At 35.8% G+C, this 19,050-nt stretch overlaps 1 protein-coding gene across 1 annotated transcript in view; it reads left to right on the top strand.

Annotated features, from left to right (window-relative positions):
- The window catches only part of LOC128644090 (disabled homolog 2-like), a 168,682-nt gene that overhangs the window by 128,968 nt on the left and 20,664 nt on the right, over positions 1-19,050 (top strand). Inside the window, exons 11-12 of the mRNA XM_053696807.1 lie at positions 1,848-2,477; positions 17,528-17,640. Coding sequence (XP_053552782.1) covers positions 1,848-2,477; positions 17,528-17,640 — 743 coding nt within the window. The remainder of the gene's footprint in view (positions 1-1,847; positions 2,478-17,527; positions 17,641-19,050) is intronic.

The following is a 19,050-nucleotide window of genomic DNA, read 5'->3' as shown; positions in this document are numbered from 1 at the left end:
GGAACCTAAGTTACACTGCAGGTATCTGAGGGAGAGTCGCTGCACATGTGCAAACAGATCAGCACTGGAATGTAGTAAGAGACAGATTCTAACATAGCACCCATGACTAGAGGGAGGTAATGAATAACCTCAATACTATGATAAGGTGTTTAATGTCTTACATTTTCATTATTGATGCTGGGTTCAGTGGACAAAACCAATTTTTCAAATGCAAGAATAAACAGAAAGGAGCAACCAGCTGTTATAGCAAGTCATTAAAAACATATTAAGTGGGAAAAAAAACAGTACAGTTCTCCTTTAAGAGCCTAACAATAGCAAGCTCGGTCTCACTGTGAGCTGGCAGCATCCGCTGCCCTCATTTAACATTGCACAAGCCACTGATGTGCAATGCCGCCCCCTGTTTGCGTGGGGCAAATCGTGCGAGCATGGACTGTCACCAAATCTCTTTTGCAGCTTGATAAATAGAGCCCTATGATTTTAATTTACTGTTTTGTTTTGTTTTTCATTTTATGTTCTTACATTTTAAATTTAGCATTATTTTATTTTTAAAAGAGTATTACTGTATTTAAAACAAAAGGGATAGGAAAATTAAACTTGCATGATTCATATAGAGCAGGTCATTGTAATACACTTTTACATCCACTTCTGTTTTCAAATTGACTTTGATCATTTGGTATTATTTGTTGAAGAATGATATGTGCATATCCTACACTGCTGGGAGCTAGCTGGTGATTGGTGGCTACAAACATTTGTATTTTGTCATTGGCTCACCATATGTGTCCAGCTAGCTCTCAGTAATGCATTGCAGCTTTAGAGCTAACTTTAACTATTGAAAGCTTTAAGCACACAGCTTTATACAAGCAAAAGTGCAATAATAAAAGGCTCTAACAATTGTATATCCCTTTAATAATACATGTATTTGGGCTCATCTGTTTAGTTGTGTCAGTTTCAAAGGATTTTACAAAAGTCTAAAGTCGTTTGATACCAAACAAATAATAGTCAATCAGAAAACAGTTTAAACAAGTTGTATGAGAAGTTGATTAAACTCTGCTCTTGCCTGATAGCTGAAATGTTTGTGACTATTTATACATAACTGCATTTAACTGACCTCATAATAATTGTTAACTAAAAAAAACAAACTCTTTTTAATGTTATAACTTGTTTTTTAGACTGTGCAATTTATTGCAAAACTACTGAAAAGTCTTGTAAAGGCGTCATGTCCCCTTAAAGGAATATTGTACTTATATTTGACTTTATTTTATCTTAAAGGTATATGAAATTAAAAAATGTTATTTCATGATTCAGATAGAGCAGGCAATTTTTAAACATTATTATCAATTTTTCTTCGTCCTTTTGGTATCTTTTGTTGAAAAGCAGGGTTGTAAGCTCAGGAGCTCGCCCATTTCTGATGCACTATATGGTAGCAGTTTTGCAAGAATGGTATCCACTTGCAAGAGCACTAGATGGCAGCTTTATTTCCTGCTATTTAATGCTCCAGATGCCTAAATAGGTTTCTCTTCAACAAAGAATAACAAGGGAACAAAGCAAATTTGGCAATAGAAGTAAATTTAAAACTTTTTAAAAATATATATGCTCTGTCTAAATCACAAACTTCATATCCCTTTAAAGTGAACATTTCAAAGCTGTATTCCTTTCCACCAGTAGAGTTTACCCCGACACTCATCTGTATGTACGCTCCATGCACAGTGCAGTGTACATCAGTTAGTGCCCAGATAAACTCTGAGGTTGGGATTTGGTTTGTACATTTATTGTCAATCCTGATGTTGAAAAAAAATGGTGAAGCAGGAATTGTTTATATTTTTTATTGTTTGCTTTTTGTTTTCTAGGTACATTGCCAATAAATATTTCTCCAGCTCAGCCATGGAATCCCCAGGGTTTAGCGTTTCCACAACAGGCATCCACTCTTGTAAATCCAGTAATGAGTGCACAGGCCAGTTTTAACCAAACAGCAGTTCTTCCATCTGCAACACCAATGACAACCTGGAACCAGCCTACAACCTTTTTACCGCCAGCACCTATGCAAAATACTGCATTGTGGAACCCGCCAGTAGCAGTTCAGCCAAACGCATGGCCCCAACAAGCTAATATAAGCAACCCGTTCCAGACCAGCACTTTTCCCCCTAGACCACCAGTATTAATGACATCAAGTTCTGTCCTGGCAAGCCCACCACAACCACCACCTAGACCAGCACCTGTGAAGGAGTCACCTAAGAAGGAAAGTGATGTTTTTACTGCTCTTGATCCTCTTGGTGAAAAAGAAAAGAAGAATGTGAAGGACATGTTCAAAGACTACCAACTGGCAAAGCCGCCAGCTGTCCCTGCAAGGAGAGGAGAACAACAGCAAAACAACACATCTGGAGCTTTTTCCGATTACTTTAACAACAAAGTAGGAATTCCACAGGACAACGCTGACCATGATGATTTTGACATTAGCCAAATCTCTTCAAAAATTAACGGTAAAAAGTGTTCTCTTTACTATCACTGAACAAAACATTATGTTTAGGCTAGGCTATGGTCCATTTTACTATAAATACTAATTGCATGAAAATGTTTTTGTTATTAAATCTCAAATAAATGTAGTTTATCCTTTTCCCGACAGGACTTATTTGTCTACATCGAAACAAAGTTCCAATGTAAACAAACAAGTAAAAATTGAAGTCACGTGATCGTTCATGTGATTGCGTAATTTAAATGATGTGATGGAGTCGGGGGGAGTGTTTATGATGCTAGGCAGGCCCTCCAGCCCGCAATCCCATTTAGGAAGCTTCTATGGCTTCAGGACAGCCAAACAGCTAGGACGTTCCATGCCGTCCTAAGGGCGCTATAGTCCAGTGCAGTTAGGAAGGCAGGGAACGTCCTAATGATGGGAACGGGTTAATAAAAATGTGCTGTATTGATTGTTTTTTAGTTTCTTAACCCCTTGAGTGCTAACGACGGCTCTGAGCCATCACTAGCACTGTCCCACCTTGAGGGAGATCTGGGGGCTCCCACACACTCCTACCCCGGCGATCGGGCCTGCATAGTGACAGGCATCCCCAGGGTTTCACGTTATGTGTGGTGATGTCACTGCACAACTTTATTTATAATTAACAATGTTAAGTATAGGAGCAGGGGGCATGCAGCTTAGAAGCCTATATCTCAGGTAATCGCCTAACCTTTCCAACAGTGTAAGTCTTGGGGATCTAAAAAAAAAAAAAAAATACACATTTTTTTTTCAAAAAATAAAATAATAATAAAAAAAAAACCTTAAAAAAAGCTTAGCACCCAGGTGGGAGAGTGCTTAGCATTCAAAGGGTTAAACATATTTTCAGTCCTGTGTTACAAATAGTATATTTAGTGTAAGTTCATGATCTAATATATCCAGTGGCACTAATACTGTTTGTAGAGTTTCAACAACTCTTTTTTTTACTATTGGTGAAATTAAAAGGGGGATGGTACAGACCAGGAGTAGAGAACATTGTTAAGAGAGTATACCTAAATTGACAATAATCTTACAAGCCTACAGTACTTTTTTTATATATGTAAAGGGATATTAAAGGGACAGTGTACTTTAAAATAGTTTTTCCTTTAATGTATTTTCAATTACTAGTTTTTAGGTTTATTTTTGTATATGAAACAGCTGTTTTTGTTCTTTGAAACCACAACCCATCAAAATTAGTTGTTTGCAAGGAAATCAGATGTTCTTATTTTATCACTTTCTGAACACACAAATGCTTCCTTGTTTTATCACTGTTTGTTTACCAAAGCCCAGTACTTAGGCCTCTATGATTAAAATTGCCACAAAGCGGCAAGACATTAAAAAATCGCCATGTCGAGAAAGCCGTCTAAATGTTCAAAAGGGCTGACAGTACTGTTTAAAGGCAGCATCACCGAGAGGCATTTTACCATACATTTCAGTGGGTGCGATGCTATTCTGATTCTGTCGATATATTGAAAGCAGCATTGCCACTTACATCAAAGATGTAATGTAAATAATCCCTTTACACAGTACTGCATGACAATACAATTTACATGTGTCAACAGAAACACAACCCCTGTTTATACAAAACAATAGTGAATTAAACATATTATCAATACACCTATAGGAGCAGTTACTATGTTACTATGTTATAGTACAATGTTAGAATATATATGTAAACTTTAGGCATGGTTGTAATAATCTTCTATTGTGTCCTTAGGCGTGTATTGTTACTTATTTTAAGATTGCGATTGCGTGTTCACAATATTCATATTTACATTATATTGGGAACATGCATTTGTGATCGTAATATTCATATTGCGACCGCATTTTCGCTTTAGTAATATTCATATTTCATGATATTGCGATCGAGATTGAGCGATCATGTTTTACTTGTAATATTAATGTAATTATATATCTATAGCTAAAGACAGTATTGTAAGTAAAACACAATTGCGTAATCACGATCGCAATATTATGAAATATGAATATTACAAACGCAAAAAGGTGATTGCAATATTGTGAAATGTGAATATTGCTATTGCGAATGTGTGTTCTCAATATAAAGTAAATATGAATATTGTGAATGCACAATCTTAATCTTAAAATAAGTAAATATACACGCCTAAAGACACAATAGAAGATTAGTACAATTACGCTTACAGTACATACATAGTTTAACATTATACTGTACAGTCCCTCAGCTCCTATAGTTTTAAAAGGAAGGGGGGTTGTCTATATTAACAGAGTCGATCACAGACATGACAAACATATAGGTGTTCCATGGGAATAAACCGTAACATCGCTGTGGGTTTCTAATATTCAAAGCACTGTCCTCCATCTTAGCTATACCTTTTTAGCCAAAACAATCTCACTAGCTTTTCAGTGGCGATATGTCCTAGTGTAACAAATCTAGTGAATGTACAGTTAATCTGAACATACGAATGCATAATTTGAAGTGTTACTACACATAAAACCGTTTTTATTTTCACAAAGGCAGTCTATTTTGTGTAAATACGCTTTAAAGACAGCCCACACCTACATTGCAGCTCAGTGGCGATCTCAGGGGACTTCTGCTGAAGTTGCGGTCCCCATTATATCCTATGGAAAAGACATTGCCACTGTTGATGTTTTGAATATCAGAGCCCTAACGAGAACAACTGAAAAGTAAAATTGTATTACTTACCTCTCATAATTCCTACTGTGAGTGTAATTTCTTCTTCTGGCTATGTTTACACAGCTTTTCTATAGCCAGTACTTAAGAATATAAACTTTCAGTATAGGTAGAGATAACACAGGCAAAGTCAACTATTTCAAATGACAATATAAAGGTAAAGGAACTATTTGTAAATAAGTTATTCAAGGCTCAAAATTTCCATTGGCGAGTGGAAATTTATCAGTGGCGAGTGAACATTAGTGAGTGAATGTCTACAAATATTATCTAAAGGAATATTATATATACAATAAAGGGCAAGGAAATGTTATTCCTCTAGGACTATAGGGACCCCATTAGTGCTTAAACTGTTACTTCTGAGAGCGTAAAAAGCAGGGGTCAACTTCAGTGGGAACACATGGGAACGGAGTTCCTGCACTATTTTTGCAGGTGGAACTAAGTTCCCCCTGGACAGAGAACAGAAATGCTTCATTAAACACTGCTGCTGCTGGTGGGAGGAGCTGGAGCACAGTCTGGTTAGAGGGATAGTGAGATCCTCTAGTAATAGGCAGTAACACTTCCTACAATACACTAAATGCAAGCCTGTCAGCGGTTCTGCTGTGTGATCACCCCACACTGTGTGGAACACATGGTGCTTACATTTTTGTGTGGCTTGCTCTGGGGTTATTTAGCTCCCCTCAGCAGAAATAGGACTATTGCAACTTAATATTCAACCCTTCATTGGTTTTAATTTGCTTTCTTTCATTAACTAAAGTGTATAGATTATATACATATATATATGTCTTGGTAAGTTCCAACACTTTTTTTGAAGGACTTGACCCCTGGTAAAAAGTGAAAGTGATGAAAAAGGTAGCTTTAAAGGGACACTGAAGGCAAAAAAAAAAAGATTTACAAATGCAAAGAACCTACGAAAATGAAGACCTTTACAATTCCCTATCCGTTTCAAATACTTACCGTTTTGCAGCAATGTGTCCCTGAATTTTTAAAACTTTCCAAACCCACTTCGTTGGTAGCTTTTTCGTTTGTCCAATCAGGGCTGGCAACACAGGTTGGAACATGGCGGCAGTTTTCAGAGATGCACATGGGCAAGCTAGTGTGACGTCATTGAATACCTCATCGGCTTGAAGTCTGTTCTGGATGTAGTAGACCCCTTTCGAATGCGTGATAGAAATTACTCTGGGTAATGTTGGCATCAGTGCAGCAATCTGCGCATGCGCGAATGAACCGATCAGATTGCACATGCGCAGGATGACGAAATCTCAAGCTAATTATATTCATAAACTTGCTATACGATTGGAAATTGATTTATACCATGTACGGCCCATATTTGAGGGCTGGAAGAAGTGATGTCATGCCTAAAATATAAAATTATTTTGTATTAAGATTATCAGCATCGTTGGAGTATAAAAGAAGGTAAATTAGATTAGATTTATATATGGGATATAAAATCTGTGGTCCGTTTGGAAGCAAAAAAACTAAAGTTAGTAATCCTTTAAGAAAAAGTGGAGAAAATAAAAAAAAGAGTAAAGAGAGAGTTAAAAGAAAGAGTGTAAAGAGAAGATATGGACTGAGAGAGAAGGGGTAAAAAGAGGGATTGAAGTGAGGAGGGAGTGGATAAAAATAGATCACAGGTGATAATTATAAAAAGAAATTCCAGGTCTGCTATAACCTCACATTAATGTCAACACTCTCTGCTTTCTCTCAGTTCATCAACTTCATTTTTCTGTACAGCTGATGTCTTCCCCAGAACCTTCTTAGATGTTGCATACTGCTATGCACTTATTTTTGTTAATTTATTACTGTATGCAGCATTATTTAATTTATGGTATAAAACAAAAACTATATTAAAGTGAAGGTAAAGTCAAACGCCTTATCACAAATAATTAGAGATATGATGGCAAATAAATATAAGTTTCATTCATCAATTTGTTATAAAACATATATTACCTGTGATATCTGATGTTTTTATCATCTAATCGGCTTTCCGAAAAACAACCCGTACATTTATCTTTTTTTCTAAATATCTATCACGTGCTTCAGAGATCCAATTGATTTTCTGGCCGTTAGGCGGCCGTCAAATTTCGTCATCAACATCCTGCTCTACATGCGCATGCGTTACAATTTATCCTCCTCAATTTGCAAGCAAGCGCGTCCTCGGTTCGCGCATGCGCATTATAAAATTTGGGTTGTAGTCAAAGAAGGAGCTGCCGAGGAACTCAGACGGCAACAAATCTGCAACATTTGTTTCGCTCCGATTACCTACAGCAACTTTTCTCTCTAAAAACTAAGAATTGCATTTGCAATGTTTTCTTTTTTATTTTACCATAATGTATGATCTTGTTAAAACTATAAAAAGCAAATGATGTAGATAAATTACATTGTTTCTCATCAATACTAATGAAGCTTTCAAAATGAAATGCTGATAATAACAGTTATTGTATATTATAGTCTAGTCAGGCAAAAAATAAATAAAGATTTGTAGAATATCTTGAACAAAGAATCTTTTGCCAAGAAAGAAATGATTTTACAAATATTAATTTCTTTTTTTTATTGACTATAGACTATAATATAAAATGGCTTTGATTATCAGCGTTTCATTTTGCAAACATCGTTAGTATTGATGTAAAGCAATGTGATTTGTCTGCATCCTTATTTTTATAAGCAACTTTTAATCATTTGCTGATATTAATGAACCAAAATTGCAAGCTAAGAAATAAAACTTCTCAAATAATATATTTCATTTTTGGTTGACTTGACTAAAATATATCATTCTATTTCTTATCAGCTTTTCATTTTGCAAACTGTAAAGCGATGTGTTTTCTCTGCATCCTTTTATTGTTATAATATTTAAATTCATTGCTGATAACAATGACAAAATTATTGGTTGATAAGAAAGAAAAGATTTTACAACTATTTTTTTTCTTTGGAGATTGACCTCACTAATATAGAATTGCTTTTATTATCAGCATTACATTTTGCAAACATCGTTATTGTGTAGGATAAGCAATCTGCTTTATTGGCATTCTTTTGCTTGTAATAAATTTTAACTTCATTACTGAAAACCAAAGGATGCAGATAAATCACATTCTTTACTATTAATACTAACGAAGTATGCAAAATGAAATGCTGATAAGAACAGCAATTCTATATTAGTCTACTCAAGAAAAAAGCAATCACTTTTTGTTAAAATCTTTTCTTTCTTAGCAAGACATTCTTTAGTCATTGCTCTCAGATAACAAGGCATAAACAATCTCTTGCAAATAAAGAAAAGATTTTACAAAGATTTATAGTTTTTTTCTTGCATAGACTAATGTAGAATGGCTTTGATTATCAGCTTTTCATTTTGCAAAGATAGTTAGTCTTGATGCAAAGCTATGTGATTTACCTGCATCTTGATTTTATGGAGCATCTTTTAATTCATTTCTAATATATCAAGTAAACAAAATTGCAAGCTAATAAATAAAAGTTTTCAAATTATATATTTGCTTTTTGGTTGACTTTACTATAATATCCAATTCCATTTGATATAACCTTTTCCAATTTCATACTTTGTTATTATTTATATAAAACGATGTGTTTTCACTGAAACATTTTAGTTTTAATCAATGTAACATAATTTCTGCTAAAAATGAGTGAAAAATGTATTTCAAAGAAAGAAAAGATTTTACAAAGATTTCTTTCGTTTGAGCTTGACCTAACTAATATAGAATTGCTTTTATTTTCATCATTACATTTTGCAAACATAGTTAAAATAACGAAAAAAGCAATAACTTTTTGTTAAAATCTTTTGTTTCATAGAAAGACATTTTGTAGTCATTGCTCTCAGCAATCAATTAAAAGTTTCAGATAACAAGTCATAAACTATCTGTTGCAAATAAAGAAAAGATTTTACAAAGATTTATAGTTTGTTTCTTGCAAAGACTAACATAGAATGGCTTTTCTTATCATCCTTACACTATGCAAACATTGTAAGTGTTGATGCAAAGAAATTTTCTTTATCTGCATCCCTTTGCTTGTAATACATTTTAAATTCATTGCTGAAAAACAAAGGATGCATATAAATCTTATTCTTTCCTATCAATACTAACGAAGTTTTCTAAATGAAATGCTGATAAGAACAGCAATTCTATATTAGTCTACTCAAGAAAAAAGTAATAACTATTTTTTAAAATCTTTTCTTTCGTAGCAAAACATTTATTCATTGCTCTCAGCAATGAATTACAAGTTTCTAATAACAATGAACAAACAATCAATTGCTAAGAAAGAAAAGATGTTACAAATATTTATTTGTTTTTTGCTTGACTATACACTATAATATAGAATGGCTTTGATTATCAGCTTTTCATTTTGCAAAGATAGTTAGTCTTGATGCAAAGCTATGTGATTTACCTGCATCTTGATTTTATGGAGCAGCTTTTAATTCATTTCTAATATATCAAGTAAACAAAATTGCAAGCTAATAAATAAAAGTTTTCAAATTATATATTTCCTTTTTGGTTGACTTGACTATAATATCCAATTACATTACATATAACCTTTTCAATTTTCATACTTTTTTATTTCTACAAAACGATGTGTTTTCACTGCAATATTTGATTTTTAATAAATGGGACATAACATTTTGCTCGTTGTTGTCTATGGGGATTCTATGAAAGACGCGATGCTGCTCAGTAAGATTTCAAAATACAGAGTGCTGAATGAAGAAACTGAAACATTGATATAATGTATCGGAGTACAGATGGTACAATTGCGCATGCGCATAGTTTTGCAGATAGAGAACGCGCACGCTTAGTTACGCTTAGTTACGCTTACAGAGGTTGGGAGCGCATAAATCATTTTCATAGACAAAGCCGGAAGAAAGCGAGGGGGAGGAGGAAGCGGTGAAAAAACGGTCAGAATAAAAATAAGATTTATTTATAAGTAATTTTATTTTTTAAAAAACAAAGTTAGCGACTATAATGTTGGTCACATAATATGTTAAAAAATTAATTGAACTAACCAAAACTTTACCTTCACTTTAAGAAAGTATTGCACAATAAAGTGTTTCACATTGACTAAACATTTGCAAAGTGGGGGGGAGGGGGTTAGTGGGTGTGGTGTTGGTGGGTATTGGGGGGGATCAAAAGTGGCGAGTTACATTTTAGACTGGCTAGTAGCTTAGGGCACTCCAGCAGGTAAAACTGACCATTGGGAACACATTTCAGGGGAGAACGATTTTGGGTAAACTGTCGCTCCACTTGTAATATCAGCACAATTTTAAATGGCTCGTAAAAACATGATTGCGCTAGCACAAAACCGTTTGCGCCTCACTTGTAATCTAGTCCATAGTGTTGAAAAAAAAAACAAGGCTCTATTTCTGTTTAAATGGAGTGATAGCAAAAATGCTAAAAATGATCTGCTACTTTGGGCAAGTTTTTCTCTAAAATTCTCAGTCCTTAAGAGGTTAAACGCTAAATACATATCTTACACCTCCCTCTAATTATGGGTACAACCATTTTGTAACCTAGTTTTCACTGCAGGTATCTTAAGAAGAGTTGCTGTACGTGGTCAAACACATCATCACTGGAATACAGTGAAAGCTAGCTTTCAACATGGCAGCACCCATGACAAGAGGGAGGTGTGGAATAACCTCAGTATTATGCTTATAAAAGGAATTTAGTGTTTAATGTCCCTTTAAAGAAACAGTAGCATCTAAAGCTTAATTATACTATCATATGTATTCATATGTAAAGTAAAGTATTATGCTCTAAAATCACAGCCAATAAAGCCAAACAGTATAGTGGTAGCCTAGAGGCAGAGTGTCAAAGTTGTTTTGGCTCCCACCTTGGGCACTTATGATAGATAGGTGTGCCATTGCTGGGGTATTGATTTATTGTTTCAGAATTCTTTAGTTATGATATAGGAGTGGCGTAAAGGGTTAAAGGGACAGTAAAGTCAAAACTAAACTTTCATGATTCAGATAGGGCATGCAATTTTAAACAACTTTCCAATTTACTTTTATCATCAAATTATTTGCTTTGTTCCCTTGGTGGTATTTTTGAAAAGCTAAACCTAGCTAGGCTCAATCTGATTTCTAAACCGTTGAAAACCGCCTCTTAGCTCAGAGCATTTTGAAAGTTTTTCACAGTTAGACAGTGTTAGTTCATGTGTGTCATATAGATAACATTGTGCTCACTCCCGTGAAGTTATTTAGGAGTTTTCACTGATTGAGTACACTGCATGTCTGTTAAAAGCACTTAGATAAGGAGGCTGTCTGCAGAGGCTTAGATACAAGGTAATCACAGAGGTAAAAAGTATATTAATATAACTGTTTTGGTTATGCAAAAACGGGGAATGGGCAATAAAGGGATTATCTATCTTTTTAAATAAGAAAATTTTTGGTGTAGACTGTCCCTTTAACTAACCCTTCAAAAATTCCCAGTTTGGCACAGAAATGGTTAACTGACCACTCCATGCAAGCCTGTGTCTTAGTTTAGTGGGTATAAGGGTTAACAAACACTTTCTAGTCTGTACTAGACCTACAAAAATGCCCGTACTGCCCTTTAAAGTCACTCACACTAAACAACCTTTGCTGCCACCAACTTAAGTTCATTTTATGTGAAATCCTAAAGAAAAACCGAAACTAGCAGATTAAAAATCCCAAAACACAATTTGACAAAAATCTATCTAAAAACACATTACTGTTAATACCAGTCTCTTCAGTAACGGGGTTCAAATATTAGACAAAGGAAAAACTTAATAAAAGAACATTTATTATGAACAGAAAAAATAGTCACAGTGCATTTGATATAAAAAAAGGAATTAACAAACAAAATAAAAGGGAGAAATATGGCAGAACCTAGAACATCCTCTGCTCCATGGAGATGGAATAATGAATAGTCAAACAAGCTGTGTGAGCAGCCTCCTATGTAGAATGATAATATTATATTAAATCACAGTTAAATGCAAATCCAGAGTGGGCAAGGAAAGCCCTGCAGCCCTGGATGAAGTTATACAAAAACAACTGATAACTTCAATTATGTAAATACAGTACACATACACCATTAAGGCAATCCCATTGTATTATTATGAGCATTATTTTGATACTAGACATGTCTGTCATATTTCGTCATCCAGTACCATATATGTGATTAAAGTAGATTTTAAGATATCCCAGAGTGTCACCTCAATTCAATCTCAGGTTGGTGTCTTCCTATGGACACTGTTTCCTGTCACCCTGGGTTGACATTTTATATTCATAACTTGACTTCTAAAAATCACTGTAGTGGGAAGACTTAATTGCTGCCCTGTATCCTGTTGAACCAGATGTAGGTAGTAAAAGTCAGTGGTCCCATTTGACTTTTATAGTTCTGGGCTATTTAAAAAAAAAAAAAAAAAAAACTGTAAATAACAGAGAAGAAAAAGCAAAGAAAGAAAAAATTAACACATGACATCCTAAAATCATAAGGTCTTCATGACAATAGTCCTATTGCTTTATTATTTACTTAAATACAAAAACTTTTAAACTAACTAATGGAAACAGTCAAATAGAAATGAAGGCACATTAAAATAAAAAAAACTTCAGAGATACAATTAGAGCCCATGTATTAAAAAAATTTGACAAAAGATAACACAAGGGGCGAGATTACATATGCGGTGGTGCCTGCAAAAGCCGGCGTCGGCTGTTTTTAGTCGGATATTGCTATCACATATATGGCACGTATGCAAGTCGGTATCACATATTCAGCGCAAGGACGCGGCGAAAATAGAGAAATTTTACTCCATTTTTACCTCGCCACACATAGGCAGGCGCAGCAAACCTTGCACTGAATATGTGTGCACCGTAACTCCCTGGAAGTCTTAACAAACACCTAACACATGCTCAATATGTACCTCTCAACCACCATCCCCCCACCACAATAACTAAATAAAAGTATTAACATCAAATCCGCCATTCATTCATATGGCAATCTAACTAAGAAAGTGATTAACCCCTAATCCGCCATTGACCCACATCGCAATCTAACTAATAAAGTGATTAACCCCTAATCCGCCATTCACCCACAATGCAAATAAGCTAATTAGTATTAACCCCTAAACCGGAAAACACCCACAACCAAAGTATCAATCTAATCACTAAGCCCCCTAACCTAGCACCCCCTAACTTAACTCAAAATAAACTACCATTAACGAAAATAAAAAAGGATTTGCCCTTGTAATCTTAGATTTTTTTTATTTTTGGTAATATTAGATTTCTTTTTTTTTTATGTAATCTTAGCTTTCTTTCTTTTTATTTTAACTGTAATGTTAGGTTTTTTTATTTTAATAGGAAGTTAGGATATTTTTATTTTGCTATTTTAGGGAGATTTATTTTTAGTGGTTAATAACTGTATTAGGTAGATTGGGATGTGGGGGGTTGGCGGATTAGGGGTTAATACTTTTGTTAGTAGTTGCAATGGGGGGATGACGGTTTAGAGGTTAATACACTTTATTATTAGTTGTGATGTGGGGGGATTGCGGATATAGGGGTTTTGACGTGTCATGTTTATTTTTGGGAGGCGGGTTAGACTTTTACGGCGATTTAACTTTTTTGTTTTTTACTTAGGCGCCGGCAGATCATAAATTGCCGTAAATCACTGGCAAGTCCAGAAATGTCTATTTCCGCACATTTCTGAACATTGCCAGTTTATCCGACTTACGGCAGTTTATCATCTGACGGCGCTGTATATGTGATTCAGCCGATGTGCGAGGTGAACTTACAGGCGATGCAGGTTTTAGCAGTTGTGCTGAAACCTACGCCGCCTATGTAATCTCGCTCAAGATCGCCAAATGGCCTAGCACAGGCACAAACATCAGATATAATAATAAGTAAGTATGCACTCACATCCGTTATAAATCATATGGTGTTATTATATAAGCAGGCTAGAGTTTCAGACCCATTTAAAAAATGTAACTCTCTTGATTTTCTGTGTCAAAACTAATCTACTTTCCATAAGAGTGTGGATATAGAACAGCGTTTGCAACAATGCTTGTAGCATATACTAATGCTTAAGAAGTGTACACTCCTGGGCCTATCTAGATATGCTCTCATGGAAAGGAGCTAGGTTTCAACCAAGGATACTAAAAGAAAATTGACTCTAGAAGTAAATATGTAGGGTTTTGTTTTTTGTATTCCATGTTCCTTTAAATAATATCTTGACTCTTACAAAACATACTTGATGTGCCCTTTGTTCAACGGGGTGTCAAATAGTCACTGTGTTTAACTATATATATTTATAATAAACCTACACAAAACTTCCACAAATCATTACACAACCAAATATTTAAAAGGCTATCATTCAACTTTATAGTGAGTGATATTTATGTTTAACAAATGCACCTATCTTGTTGACCACAAATAAATTTTGATTAGCTCAGAATGTTTGTATACACCGTACTTACTGAGGCCTTGTTTCCATTTATGTGGTAAATTGTGGAAACTGGTGGTAAAAACATTTATCTCCATTAAAGTCTATAGAGATTTTTATGTTACCACCAGTTTCCAAACTTAACACCTCAATGGAGACTAGGGGGCCGATTCACCATCTGTCGATGGACATGGTACGCTGCAGCGATCATGTCTGCCCAACATTGCTGAATGCCGACAGCATACGCTTTCAGCATTTATCATTGCACAAGCAGTTCTAGTGAACTGCTTGTGCAATGCCGCCCCCTGCAGATTCACAGCCAATCGGCCGCTAGCAGGGGGTGTCAATTAACCCAATCGTATTTTGATCGGGTTGATTGCTGTCCGCCGCTCAGAGCAGGCGGACAAGTTAAGGAGCAGCGGTCTTAAGACTACTGTTTCCGGCGAGCCTGAAGGCTCACGTGGAAACAAGGGGAACAGGGGCCATTAGGCCCTTGCTAAATCAGCCCCTAGGTCTAAGTTGGTTTTGTTATGTAGAATCCACTCATTACCTGGTGCTACCATGAGGAACAGTGATTGCTTTCAATTTATTAAATTATTTAATAATATAGAAATTAAAAGGGACATGAAACCCAAAATATTCTTTCATGATTCAGATAGAGCATGCAATTCTAAAGAACTTTCCAATTTACTTCTATTATCAAATTTTCTTGTTATCTTTTATTGAAAAGCAGGGACTTAATAGACATCAAAATTAAACTTATCTAAATCTGCACAATCTTTTTAAATATGCACTTTCTGAGGCCCCAGCTCCTGCTGAGCATGTGCAAGATTCACAGAATATGTGCATATGCATTTTGTGATTGGCTGATGGCTGTCAAAATGATATAGGGGAAAGGAAAATAAAACCAACTTTGAAATTTGTCAGAATAAATCTACTACTCATGTGAAATTCAAACTAAATTATTTTGCATTGTCTATTTATTATGCATTATTGATTATTCTATCCTACTGTGTTTATTGGATCTTTAAGTTCAGGAGCCTGAACATGTCTAGAGCACTATATGGCAGCAGTTTTGCTACAATGTTATCAATTTACAAGAGCACTAGATAGCAACATTATTTCTTTCATACAGGTGCTCATGGGAATTACTCTTCTCTATCAATAGGAGGAGGCAAAGAGTCCCAAGCGCTAATAGCTCTATAAAACCCCTCCCATCTCACACATACTCCAGTCTTTACTTTGCCTCCGCTGGAGGTGGTTGACTTAGATGTGTATTTGATTTTTCAGTCTATATTGAGGCCTTGTTTCCCCTCAGAGTACAGTGCTTGTCAGAGGGATGTATGTGGGGTATGGTTTATGATTCTTTTTTCATCTCATGAGAGATTTTTCATAAATCCTCTATTATAATTGGTCGCAGGGACTTGTCTTCTGCCTCCCTTTATGGATCTGCAATATTCTCCTATTCCATAACCTCTGCTGATATCTTTCAGTACTGGTTTGGCTGTTTGCTGCTTGTTTGTTAGTGGACAATTGTCTATTGGATAATGCTGAAGTTGTGCTTCCTGCCATGAAAAATGTATTTAAGGCTGCAGTTTCTGAAGCGATGACTGCTCTCCTGCATTCAAACAAGTGTAAAAAGTCAGTTTCCGATTTTACCGTCTACAAGTGCTTTCCTGTTATGTGCACAGTAATTTTATAGTTTTATAGAGCTTTTGGGGTTTGGGACTCTTTGCCTCCTCCTAGTGGTAGAGAAGGGTAATTTCCATGAGTAATGTATTGTGGACTCTCACCACCATGAAAGAAAATAATTTATCAGAAAAGTATAAATTATGATTTCCTTGCTTGCAGTGCTGCTAACACCAACCTCTTCAACACAGAATATCATGGGAACTAAACAAATTAGATAACAGGAGTAAACTGGAATTTTTTTTTAAATTGTATGTTCGGTCTGAATTTTTTGGGGGGTTTCATATCACTTTAAATAATGAATGTGTTTAAAATTAATTTATAGGAAAATTATGTAATTACTAAAACAAAGTTACCTGTTTTGCTGTACCATATAGAAGGTGACTAATACTTAGCAATCAGGTTGTTGTTTTTTATAGAAATGTGTGTCCCTCTTCACCAATAAAGCAAATTAGCAGGAAGTACAAACCCTATACTGCAGTTTTAGTTTCAATTTCAATTTAAGCAGCTTTCACTTTATATTTTTTTTAGGCAAAAGAACTATTACTTTCACGTGTAATTGCTCTTCGTTCATATGCAGAAGCATTTTTTAGTACAATTTCCAGTTTTTTTTTAAATGTGATATTTTTAATTGTTATATAAAGAGGTCATGTTAGGAGAGGGGGTCCTGTTTTTTTGTCTTTTTCCCCCATCTCCTAACATGACCTTATGATATGCCACCTTGAAAGGACTGTCATAGCACATTAGTTTGTGTTTATGCTTGGGAAATTTGACACAAGATTGTGGACTCCATGTATGAAGCAGGGAGAGCTGCTCTGGAGCCCTTGCGGGGCCTGGATCGCATATGCAAGCCTTCTTCCCGCAACGTAAGAGATATCACTGAGAGCTCGCTTGTACTCTGTGATTGGCAGTCCCTTCACTTGTGCGATCGGTCGCGCAAATGAAGTGGCGGGCATTACATACTCATCGGAGTGTGTAATGATACATACGGTCCAGTGGATCAATAGATCCACTGGCCGTATGCAGCAAAGAAGGGCGGACAGCTTTGCAAGTTGAGTAGCCCACCTTTTAATACATAGGGCCCTATGTCTTTTTTTTCCGTATGTATAATTGTGATTTGTTTTGTATAGTAAGATCTACCTATGTAATTTTATTACCAGATCTGTTTATTTTGTCTCTTTGCTGGACTTTTTGCTTTGTTTGGACGCTTGTATTTACATTTGTAAAAAAGGTAACTTATTATCTGTGAATAATGTCATTAGTAATAATTTAATGTCTTGTGTTGTCTTTGTGTTTCAGAGCCACCAAAGCCCGCTCCACGACTACAAACCCTACCTGTGTCTAAACCATCTGAAGGATTATTTGAAAATCCATTTGGATCAGATTCCTTCAGTGCTTCATTACAAAACTCTGTAAGTAATATTATAATTTAGTAAAATACAATGAACTTAAGAAAATTAAATTAACCCTAATTCTATGTTATAAATATCCATAACTATAAATATTATGGTAAAAGAACAGTAAAGTCAAACTTAAACATTTAGGGGTCAATTTATTATAGTGCGAGTGGGCATAATACGATGTAGCGTATCATGTCCGCTGCACATCGATAAATCACATCGATATCATTGCACCAGCAGTTCTTGTGAACTGCTGGTGCAATACCGCCCCCTGCAGATTTGCGGCCAATTGGCCGCTAAAAGGGGATGTCAATCAACCCGATCGTATTCGATCGGGTTGATTTCTTTCCGCCACCTCAGAGCAGGCGGACAGGTTATGGAGCATAACTTCTGAAGGCTCGTTGAAAACGGAGCTTGGTAAATTGACCCCTTATAATTTAGACAGAGAATGCAGATCTGTGTTGTTAATAGCATAAGCGCAAGGTTCCACTCGAGACCAACAGTGCTCCGTATGTCCTGAGCTGCACTTTTACTGTGTGTTTAACTCCTTTGCAGGGGTTAAAGACACAATAATATTGGGTTGATAGTCTTAAAATGATATGCTTTAACAACTATTATTGCCATTTTGTCACATGCACACTCCTGAGCTTTGATGAGCCAACCTAGCTTTGCTGTCCAAAAAAGGAGACCAAGAGAACAAAGCACATTTGATAATACATAATTTGATAATAATAACTATTATAATAATAATTGATAATAATTTAATAATGGGATTCGTTTTTTAATGCATGCTCTATATGAATCATAAAAGTGTTTACTTTACTATCCCATTCATACTTAAAGAAATTGACAAATGTACTACCTGGAAGTTGTTAATATAAATATCTGCATAATCTCCTAATTTGGTAATCCAAAAATCAAATGTGAATGGCAAATAAAATGGCGATTAGGTGGACTTAGAGTTTACAATACAGGTTGAAAGACTTTGGGGCATATGTATCAAGGTCTGGCAGACCTGGTCCGACACTGCGGATCAGGTCCGCCAGACCTCGCTGAACACGGCGAGCAATACGCTCGCCGTATTCAGCATTGCACCAGCAGCTCACAAGAGCTGCTGGTGCAATGCCGCCCCTTGCAGACTCACGGCCAATCAGCCGCCAGCAGGGGGTGTCAATCAACCCGATCGTACTCAATCTGGTTGTATTGTGGCAATGTCTGTCCGCCTGCAGGCTCGCCAGAAACCCGGGGCATCAAGCTCCGTTCGGAGCTTGATACATATGCCCCCGTGTGTTAATTGACCCCTTATTATTGTATTATAATAATAGGTGTGCACAATTAACCTGCTGGGCTCCAAAACCACAGAGATATATAGTTATTAGACATGTGCGAATTGTTTAGTTCCTTATCAAAATTCGGATGAAA

This window comes from Bombina bombina, unplaced genomic scaffold, assembly GCF_027579735.1.
Source record: "Bombina bombina isolate aBomBom1 unplaced genomic scaffold, aBomBom1.pri scaffold_627, whole genome shotgun sequence".
NCBI classification, from domain to species: domain Eukaryota; kingdom Metazoa; phylum Chordata; class Amphibia; order Anura; family Bombinatoridae; genus Bombina; species Bombina bombina.
This window is presented reverse-complemented; position numbering and strand designations above follow the sequence as displayed.